This window comes from Podarcis muralis, chromosome 10 (assembly GCF_964188315.1).
Source record: "Podarcis muralis chromosome 10, rPodMur119.hap1.1, whole genome shotgun sequence".
Classification (NCBI taxonomy): domain Eukaryota; kingdom Metazoa; phylum Chordata; class Lepidosauria; order Squamata; family Lacertidae; genus Podarcis; species Podarcis muralis.
The window spans coordinates 48,258,947-48,269,952 of NC_135664.1; the positions used below are offsets into that span (position 1 = coordinate 48,258,947).

General features: G+C 45.7%; 1 protein-coding gene across 1 annotated transcript; it reads right to left on the reverse strand.

Moving 5' to 3' along the window:
* Positions 1 to 883: 883 nt before the first annotated feature.
* On the reverse strand, positions 884 to 9,848 carry NOL12 (nucleolar protein 12). The gene is made up of 6 exons (XM_028747032.2): positions 9,692 to 9,848; positions 7,315 to 7,420; positions 5,910 to 5,958; positions 5,267 to 5,409; positions 3,991 to 4,088; positions 884 to 1,522 (listed from the first exon to the last, which is right to left on the reverse strand). The coding sequence occupies exons 1-6, from the start codon at positions 9,772 to 9,774 to the stop codon at positions 1,351 to 1,353; spliced, it is 651 nt and encodes a 216-aa protein (XP_028602865.2). The 5' UTR covers positions 9,775 to 9,848; the 3' UTR covers positions 884 to 1,350.
* Positions 9,849 to 11,006: the final 1,158 nt, after the last annotated feature.

Below are 11,006 nucleotides of genomic sequence, written 5' to 3' on the forward strand. Positions count from 1 at the left end.
TCATTTGGAGGACAGCAGGACTAGCTTTCTGTTGCATGGGTTAGCATTAGTGGGTGTGAGTGTCTGTGCACGCTAAGTTTGATTTTGCTCTGCACTTACATATTAAGTCTAGATTTACAGTGGTACCTCGGGTTACATACACTTCAGGTTCCAGACTCCGCTAACCCAGAAATAGTACCTCCGGTTAAGAACTTTGCTTCAGGATGAGAACAGAAATCGTGCTCCGGCGGCACGGTGGCAGCAGGAGGCCCCATTAGCTAAAGTGGTGCTTCAGGTTAAGAACAGTTTCAGGTTAAGAACGGACCTCTGGAATGAATTAAATACTTAACCCGAGGTACCACTGTATTTCTTTAATAAATCCTATTTGAATTTATTAAGATGTTCTGTAATATTTTTCCCCTCCAAGTGTCTTGTATTTTGACAGTCACTGTGATTTTATTAATTAAGCAAGATTTATATACCACTTAATCAAAAATATCTATCTCAGAGGTTTGCATGATGCTAACGCTGTGAGTGGCTTTGGGCATTGTGGGAAATGACACCAAAAATATCTTTGAAAAATCCCATCAGGTAAATGCAAAGCCATGGACACAACCAAGCTAAAGTAGCTCTTGGATCCTGGCCATGCTATTTGATTGGATGGAGCAACAGCCTTTGATCTGGGAGACCTGCCTTCCATCCCCTTCTCTGCTGTAGACTCACTACAAGGAAGTAACTGTGTGTGTTTTCACATCTAAAATGAGAATAGCACAAATCTTTTATGAGGGTAAAGCAGAGAGTTACAAAGCCCTTTGTCGCAGATGCTCTATAAATAATAGTAGCCAGCAGATTCTCCTACAATCCAAGTGTCAGAAGAGTTCGTGAGAAATAAAGGCATACAAAGTTTCCTCCCAACAGACATTTATATAAAAAAATAAAAAAATGATGCAGGCAGAAGAAAGAAGTTTGCCTGGGGCCTATGTGGTCACTCACTAAGCATTCATAGCACCAGATCTCCCAGTGAGGAAGGACACAGACCCTGGACTTCTATGCAGACGTAACCATTTAACAGTTTAGCTGTTATCAATACTTGGGAAAAGTGCATCTGCTCTTTCTTTCTTTTGTGTGGGGAGTTACAGAGCAATGGGCCTACACACAACAATCACACTTGCTTAGTCAAAGTAGGCTGTTGTGCACAAAAATAATTTTACTTTTCCAAGCAACAGGCCCAGCACTCCTTGGCTCACGAACTAGTTTCAAGAAAGTTTTGCACTTCCACTGAAGCTCTGAACGAAAGAGACATCGCTGACACAAAGTGAGCTTTCCAAGTAACCCAGAGCTCTCAAAACTTAGCAGGCTACTGTCTTCACTTCAGTCTTGGAAATGCCTCCCTTTGCCCGTCATTCTTCGGCGCAGGGTCTTGCTCGTCCGCCCTGTACTTGGCTTCTGGGCTTTCTTCCTCGATCCTTGGCTGTGTCTGGCCTGCCTTCCTTTGGTCTTTTTCTGGCTACGGGAATGCAGTGTGGCCGTGAGCGAAGAAATCCTGTAACAGGGAGGAGAGCAAATAAATGAATTCCAGAGGCAAACCAGTTCCCAGTCTTCATTTATAAAACGCTTCAGCCCCAGCTACATTTCCCACACCCGTTTCTTGCTTCTCCTGTGTCAGGGCACAGCTGCATGTTCTGTTTGGAAGGCATGTGGTGCAGCACTATTGCTGAAGTTAGGCAGATCTGGCCCTGTATGCTACCTAGATGGGAAATCACCTGGGAGAAGGCATAGCTCAGCGGTATGAGCATACAGCTGGCATGTGGAGGGCCGTGAGTTCAATTCCTGGCATCTCCACGGATCTCAGATAGCAGGTAAGGGCCACGCTCAAGACATGCTGCCAGTGTAGACTGTACAAGGACCAATTGGCCTCACTTGATACATGGGGAGCGTCGTATGATCTGAATGCCATATTCTAGCCACTCCTTCTTGTCGAAAGAAGAGGGATAGCCAACGTGGTGCCCTCCAGTTGTTGTTGGAGCCCCAACCAATATAACCAATAGTCAAAGGTGACAGGAATAGGCAGTCCAACAACCTCATCGGATGTCTCCTTTCTATCTGCAACCTGCCAGAGTCTCCCCCTGTACCAGGAATATTAATCAGTCCTCTTTTCTCTCCTTAAGACCCCCCCTTTCCCCCCAACCTCAGTCTAGGCAACTGTGACCTGCATAACCAGAGGCCTGTTGGACCAGGCCAACCAGATGCCCCTGGAAGACCGCAAGCAGGGCATGAGGGCAACAATCTTCTCTTGCTATTGCTTCCTGCTTACTGGTATCCAGACACATGCTGTGTCTGGTTCTGGAGGTGGTATAGAGGCATTACTAACAGCCACTGATAGCCTTGTTCTCTGTGAATTGCTCTTATTGCATTTGAAAGCCATCTAAGTTGGTGGCCATCGCCACGTCTCATGCAAGCCATTTCTGCAGGCTAACCCAAACTTTGCCAAGCTGGTCCTCTCAATATGTTTTGGACTGCAACTCCCAGCAGCCCCAGCAGCATCTGATGTCATAGGACAGCGGCCCAGTCAACAGCCTGGGTCAAGAGGCTTGGCTAGATCCAGCCCCCCCCCCCTGACAACCTCTTTCGTCGAGTGCTAATCCTAAGGAAACCCATTGCAATGTGACAGCAAATTGATGCAGGAATGGAAAAGGTCTTCAGAGGCACCAAAACAAACACCTTTGGGAGAAAGACAAAATTCCAAAACAAGAACACCCAGCCCCAATGAAGATTGAGCATGTTCAGTGGGCACAGAACGTTGGCTGACTATTTTGGACAGGATGTGGGAGAGGGAGGAATGTGAACCAGGCTTCCTGGAACCCTGAACTGGAGCACTGCACACAGCGACACTTTTTAAAAATGCACTTGCTAACATACAGTATTTTAAAAGGATAGATTACAACACAAACGATGTCATTAATGGTGGAATAAAAACATTCATCTATGAACACATGTGACGCAGAAACCTGCTTGGACAACAACGGTTTTTCCTTGCCTCCTAAAAATTTAGAAAGTGAGTGAATGGCGCTGAGACAAGGCAGAGAATGCCCTCTTGTGGTGCAGCATGGTTATCAACCCTTTTTGCTACATAATGGTATTTCAGCATTGAACCCATGTTGCATTTAACAACACAGTAGCCACTGGTGACCAGGAATTCCATGCAGGTGAGTGAGTGGGATGGTTGAGGAGAGGCAAATCTCTCCATTCCTCCTCCAGCACTCTGCTTGGTTTCTGGGCTGGTTGCAGAGGAAGGCAAGACTGTCCATTTGCATTGTCCTCTCTGCACCACTGTTTGCTAGAAGGCTTTACTTTCCTTTTTTCTTAACCAGGCTGTGAAAAGTTACTACCTTGCACTTCCACAGCGGCCCCAGAAGAAGGCATTTCTCCTCTGCGCCCACCAGCATGGAGGCAGTTTTGGGTAACCAACAGTGCAAACCTAACTATTTCTACCCAGGAGTAAGTCGTATCTAGCTCAATGGGGCGCAAATCCAAGGTAAGTAGGATTGCAACGTAACTTATTTACAAGGCTGCCCTTAAGACTCAAGGTCCTTGGCACACTGCTGACATTCAAGACAGTTTGTTCACAGACTGGCTTATGAGTGGGTGAAAAAGAGCAAGGGGGAGGGTCTCTTCCAACCCCAGAATTATCTCTCTGAGGGAGAGCAAACCCCTGTGGCTCTCCTGTAAGAGGAATCCTGGTGGATGAGAATTAAAGCCCATATAGTCCAGCATCTGGTTCTCACAGAAGCAAACCAGATCCCTATGGGAAACCCATCAACAAGGCATGAGTGCAATTAACTAGAATACAGAGGCATGGGGCCTCTGATACTGAGCTCACATCAGCCCCAACCAGCATAGCTAATGGTCAGGGATGAAATGAGTTGCGTTCCAGCAGCACTTGGGAGAGCCACAGATGTTCTGAACTTGGTTTTGAAGGTTAAAAGGTGAGGGTTAACCAATCATAACTACCTCTGAGACAGGAAAGGATCTCTAGATTTCTTAGGAAAGATGCATGTAGGTTTGCTTGAAGCATCTTCATCTTTTTTTTCCATTCCAGCATCTTCTCCCTAAAAAAAAATAAAAAGAGGCATATGAGCCACACAGAAATCTAGGCACTGCTAGCGTAAACATATACGAACCCGGGTCAATTTGACATGTAACTTACTAAGCTAGTTTCAAAATCAGCTACTGCATCAGACTTGTCTTCTTTTGTAGGGTAAATCAGAACTTGCAGCATGGGTGTACAAACCTCTCACACATATTCATTAAGTGTGGTGGCTATCAGTGTGACCTTGGAGCCAGGGAGCCTCAGTTTAAATCAAGGATACCATGTGCAGTTATGCAAGCTCCCATCACCATCTCTAATAGTGGCCGATCATACAGTGCTATTGTGGGTATTAATGAGATCTAGGATGTTAAATCCTTCAAATACACAGAGCACTGTATGTGACAATCAGCATGGTGCAGGACCAGGGAGATCCAGGAACAGATCCTCACTCCATCATTTTATTCTAGCCTACATTAGAGAATGTGAAGCCATGTGTTTATATAAAGATCTATTTTTTTATTTTGAAAAAACAATTCTGATCAAAAGCAGATTTGACTGAACAGCACAGAGCTTGTGCTGGGCTTTGAAAAAACAGCTTGTGGGAATCTGGCTGATACCAAAAGAGGCAAGGACTCGGCACAGAAAATGCTCCTCCCTCCAGCTGTTCACGTTTATCCCAAGTGACTAATGTTGAGGATTTCCCTTGTCAAGCACAGCAGGAGTTGCAAAGCATATGGCAAGAGACGCTTATACTGAACTTCTCCAAGTACCGCTTTGGACAGAGACACGGTTCCTACTTAGCAATAGCATATTCTCTTGAGAAACGGTCGGCCCTGAAAAATGCTTAGATGGCTTTTCTATCTTACAAGATGTCTCATGAAATGAAACATTTTCAAACTTGGCTGGTTCAGAGATTCAGTCTTCATAAACGCACATTTTTTGTGAAGCTCCATGGAGTCCAACTACAAGGTCCAAGCTGAATGCATATTCTTCCACCCCCAATGCTTTCTCTATGCTGAATTTTAGGCAGCAGGCTCCTTGGGGCAGCAACCTTTTTTTCGTGGCACACAGATGGGATTGTTAAAAAGTTAAGAGAGATGCCAGTCCTAAACTCCAGTAGTTAGTTAATCAACAAATATACACCTCTAGAAAAAAACAGAATTGGGCTGAACGTACAAGCTCGTAGAGAGGAATTACCTCGTTGGTGCTTAGTCCCACCAGACGTGCTCCTGAGAGGTCCAAGTCACTGATTGTAGTAACAGTGACTGTGTGGTTTGGGTGGTCATAGCTCACAGACTCCGTTTGGGATGTTACCAGTTGCTCCAGTTCATCAGCTTCCTCTGGGAAGATTAAATAAGGAACCCAAAGTAATCACAAGTGTCAAAACAGTTTCTTCAACGTAAAGGATGGAGAATTTAGGGCAGAAACTCTTCAGAGTTTGAACTTCTCAGACTACATATTCTATTTCTTCATACACACAGGCGCTTGAGACTTCCAACTACTTTTTGTTGTAACTAGATGATTTCTGCCATGGTTTTTAGAATTCTAAAGAACTATACCAATACGCTCCAGGTGATTTGAACCACAAATCCCATCAGCCATTCAAGAGGGCTGATCTTTGCTAGGATTGCTGCAACTACATACAATAACTATCCTTCTAAAGGTGGAGGAGAGGGAAAGTCCATCAGTAACACATAACCAAAAAGATGCACAAAATGAACCCCTATCTCCACAGTCTTGACATTTGTAAATTCCCTTGCGACACATGTAAAAGGGGATTAATACATTAAATAACAACACAGACCACTTTAACAGTTACACCTTCAGAAAGGACACGTACCCAAGGCTTCTTCTCTCTCTTTCAACATCTTCATGTATTCTTTGTGCCTCTAAAAACAAAGAAATGCCCCAAATAATTAGAATACTTTCAGATAAACAGTTGCTTGGTCTCATCCGAGACATCGGCTAAAATCCCAGAAACCAGAACTTGCACACCTTCTCCTTTGGAGCCAAGTAGTAAGTCAGCAGCTACCTGGGGAAATTCCAGCATTTAGTTTCTCAGATAACAACACTGTGTCCATCAAGCCTGCAATCCCAGGGTTGTTGCTTTATTTACTGTGGAGTAAACAAACACAACCTAGCAGTTTGAAAGCACGTCAAAGTGCAAGTAGATAAATAGGTACCACTCCAGCGGGAAGGTAAACGGTGTTTCTGTGTGCTGCTCTGGTTCGCCAGAAGGGGCTTAGTCATGCTGGCCACATGACTCGGAAGCTGTACGCCGGCTTCCTCGGCCAATAAAGTGAGATGAGCGCTGCAACCCCAGAGTCGGCCACGACTGGACCTAATGGTCAGGGGTCCCTTTACCTTTAAACAAACACAGGTCTGGGCTGCATGTCTAGAATGAGATGATGAGTAGGAAAGACAGGGAGGAATAGGTTGTCAGGATAGTGAACAAGTGCAATTTTGCATACTCTTGTGTGGTGTTAAAGGGCACGAAGGGAAAATGGAAGGCAGGCTTCTGAGAAGTAGGACTGAAAGGAGACTCGAGGTTATGACCAAGTCAAAATAAAAGGAGAGCAAGCCTAGAAAGAGACCTTTGGAAGAGCCATGAGGATCAGGGTGTGATAAACAACAAGGGATGTAGCCCAGTTGCAGAGTATCTGCTTTACATGCTGACGTTCCCATGTGCAATCCTGGGCATCTTCAGATAAGGATGGGACAGAACCCTATTCTGAAACCCTCAAGAGCTGCTACCAGTCCATGTAGACAATACTGACCTAACCGGACCAATAGTCTGGCTCAGTATAATGCAGCTCCCTAAATGATCTTTTGGGGGCCAAACCAGTCATTGTAGGAATCTCATGTTCCTTGAGAAATCCTGTCTGTCAGGCTATTCTGTTGGTCATAGGCTCCCAGCAGGGATAGGAAACCTGGGGCCCCAAAAACAATGCTGGACTCCAACTCCCATCAGGTCTGGCCATCAGTCAGGGATGATGGGAGTTGTAGCCTGGCAACATCTAGAGGGCCACAGATTTCTTCACAAAAACTGTTTCTGACCAGGAGGAAACTCTAAGGAAACTCATTCAATAGTTCCTAGGCAACCATTGCTTCACTATAGCTTCACGAACCATGCAGTATTACTTAATACAGTGACACTTCATCAGAGAATTGGAAAAGCTGACAAAGGTCTGATATTTTATTGTGTTTGCTTTGAAAATACATCCCTCCCCGCCCAGAATATATACCTCTTCCTTCATCTTCTTTTGCTCATCTTTCAGTTTGCGTTTTATCTCCTCCACAGCCGCTTTCCTCCTCTCAACCTTACGCTTGTGGAACCCGGTCAAGTAATCCCTGGGAAGAGTAAATATACCAAAGAGCAAGTTAGAGACACTGGAAGAGCAACTATCCCCTAGCAGCTCAAAAGCCATCTTTCTCAATCACAATCACCTTATAAAGCCACAAACAGCACAAAACCATCAGCATCATGGTCTAAGCTGCCTTTATAGGGTCTGGTGCACACAGGAGTTAGAATCTGGACAGGGATAGCCTAACTTCTGTTATCTATGCTCCGGTAACCTCTAGGTTAGATTACTGCAACACATTATACGTAGGGCTGCCCCTGAAGGCGGGTGGTTATTCACAGGGACAAGATGGTTTGAGCATATTACAGTGGTACCTCAGGTTACTGATGCTTCAGGTTACAGACTCCACTAACCTAGAAATAGTACCTCGGGTTAAGAACTTTGCTTCAGGATGAGAACAGAAATCGTGCAGCGGCAGCCCCCATTAGCTAAACTGGTACCTCAGGTGAAGAAAAGTTTCAGGTTAAGAACGGACCTCCAGAACGAATTAAGTTCTTCACATTAGTTTCCGGGCCAAATTCAAAGGGCTGGTTTTGACCTATACAGCCTTGAAACGACTCAGGACCACCTCTCCCCATATGAACTGACCTGGACCCTGCAATCATTGTATGCGGCCCTTCTTCGTATGCTTCCACCCCAAGAGGTCTGGAGGGTGGCAACACAAGAGTGGGCCTTTTCTGCTGTGGCTCCCCATTTGGGGAACGCTCTCCCCAGGGAGGCCTGCCTGGCACATTCATTAAAAAACATTTAGGCGCCAGGCAAAAATATTCCTCTTCTCCTAGGCCTTTGGCTAATTACACAGCCTTTTAATGAGAGGATTCGTGTTTTGTTTGTTTGTTACTCTGGTATGCTTGTGGTTTTATATTGTAAACTGGGGAACCTGAGCAGTATAGAAATTCAGTAAATAGATAAAATAGGCAGAATGGACTTTATTATAAAACTCAGTCTAGCTATTTGCCGGTTATAAACCTTTAGGCACCAGGCAAACACGTTGCTTTTTAACCAGGCCTTTGGTTGATCTTATTGACATCCAACACCCTTTTAGAATGTGGCTGGTGGGGGGAGGTATTGGGTTACTGCTTTTGGTTTGATTTTTATATGTTATGGTCTTGTTGTGAACTGCCCTGAGACCTCCGGGTATAGGGTGGTGTATAAGTTGAATAAATAATAATAAATAATAATAATGATACTTGTTTGCTTTGTGGGAATGTTGTGTGTGTACAAGGGGTACCTTGGTTCTCAAATGCTTTGGTAGTCAAAGAACTTGGAACCCAAACACTGCAAAAAACCTGGAAATAAGTGTTCCAATTTGCAAACATTTTTCGGAAGCCGAACGTGCTCCATTTTGAGTGCCACACTTCCGATTTGAGTGTTAAGCTGAGGTCTGTTTTTGCAGCTTTTTTGTGACTGTGTGGAACCCAGTTCAGCTACTGATTGATTGTGTGACTGCAGTACATTGTTTATTGCTTTCATTTTATGGATCAATGGTCTCGTTAGATAGTAAAATTCATGTTAAATTGCTGCTTTAGGTTCAGGTAGGTAGCAGTGTTGGTCTGATGCAGTCGAAACATATTAAAAAATTGTCCAGTAGCACCTTAGAGACCAACTAAGTTTGCTCTTGGTACAGTGGTACCTCTGGATACGAACGGGATCCATTCCGGAGCCCCGTTCGCATCCAGAAGCAAACGTAACTAGCGATGGCACGTCTGCGCACGCGCGTGTCGCTTTTTGCCGCTTCTGCATATGCACGTGACATCATTTTGAGCGTCTGCGTGAGCAGCGAGGTATGACCGTATAAGCTTTCCCAAGAACAAAATTAGTTGGGTCTCTATGGTGCTACTGGACAGTTCTGCTGCTTTAGGGTTTGTTTTTAAAAGTCTGGAATGGATTAATCCATTTTGCATTACTTTCTATGGGAAAGCGCGCCTTAGTTTTGGAACGCTTTGGTTTTGGAACGGATTTCTGGAACGGATTTGGTTTGAGAACCAAGGTACCACTGTATATGTATGTGTTTCCCTCGCCCCGTCGAAGCACACTCCACTCCATCCCCGTCCCGCTGCACGTGTGAACGAGACCCTCGGATCGCAGTGCTCGCGCGGTTTGCTTCCGAGGGTTTCGCAGCTGCCCTCCGGGCGCGAAACCCCGCTGCCTCCCGCGGCGAGAGGCACTTCTGGATGGGAGACCTCGTGCAGGGAAGCCGCGCCCGTCGCCTCGCGCGGGGAGGGAGAAGCAGCTTGCCGCCCGCTTCGCCTGCACTCACCGCCGGTTCTCCTCGTCGAAAGTGACGACCCTGCGAAGCGCCGCCGCGCGACACTCCTGCTTCTGCTTCTTCTTGCGGCCCATGCTGGGCTCCGGCGGCCAAGGCGCGCTTCTTCCGGGGCCGGGGCCTCGACGCCGCCTCTTCCGCCTGGGTCTTGCTGCTGGGCCCTCCCTCCACCGAGCACAACCGAGTGGCGGCGCCCGGCTGCCTCTTCAGGAGGCGTGTCGCTCCCCAAGCCTTGCATTAAAAGAAAGAAAGAAAAAGCAATGCAGACTGTGTGCACGCGGCATATTCGAATTACGTCCCCCCCCCCCACCGCTTCAAAGAATTCTGGGCGCTGATATTAATATTGGACTAAGTTTAGTTATGATTTGTGTTTGTTTGTTTGTTTGTTTGTTTGTCTAAAAATGTGGAAAATCAATAAAAAAATTGGGGAAAAAAGAATTCTGGGCGCTGTAGTTTGATAGGTAGAGCAGCTCGAGACTCTTCATTTCAGGGTTATGGGTTTGAGCCTCATAGGTTGACTAAAAGATTCCTGCACAGCTAGGGGTTGGACTAGATGACCCCCGGGATCCCTTGCAACTCTACCATTCTAGGATTCTAAGGGGCAAACTATATAGTGTCCAGAATTGTCTTGAAGGGGAAAATGCACCGAGAATCTGCTCTCAAGAGTTACAGTGCAGTTTGGTGGCGCCATAAAAGACTAGCCCGGTTTATTGTTGCAAGAGGCAAGCTTTTCCCTCTGGAAATTGTTTCATGAATCTAACGGAGTGGATCTGTATGCCGTAACAAATTGGTCGAAGGTGCCCCGTTTCTTGTTTTTTTAAGACATGGCTGCTGACCTGGGAAAGGTTTTAGTTCTGTGGTTAACTGCAGTCCTGTGCATGTCTACTCAGAAGAAAGACCCATTGAGTTCAACAGGATGTACTTGTAACTGTGTACTGGACTGCAGCCTAAAAGAAACCATCAGCTACAATTGCCAACCACTGTACAGTGGTACCTTGGGTTACATACGCTTCAGGTTACAGACTCCACTAACCCAGAAATAGTGCTTCAGGTTAAGAACTTTGCTTCAGGATGAGAACAGAAATCGTGCAGCGGCGGCACAGCGGCAGTGGGAGGCCCCATTAGCTAAACTGGTGCTTCAGGTTAAGAACAGTTTCAGGTTAAGAACGGACCTCCGGAACGAATTACCGGTAAGTTCTTAACCCGAGGTACCACTGTATTGCTATGCATCTCCTCTCATTCAGTAAGCTGATGTTTTCTATTTCTGTTATTGTTGTTGTTGTTGTTATTATTATTATTAAAATTTGTA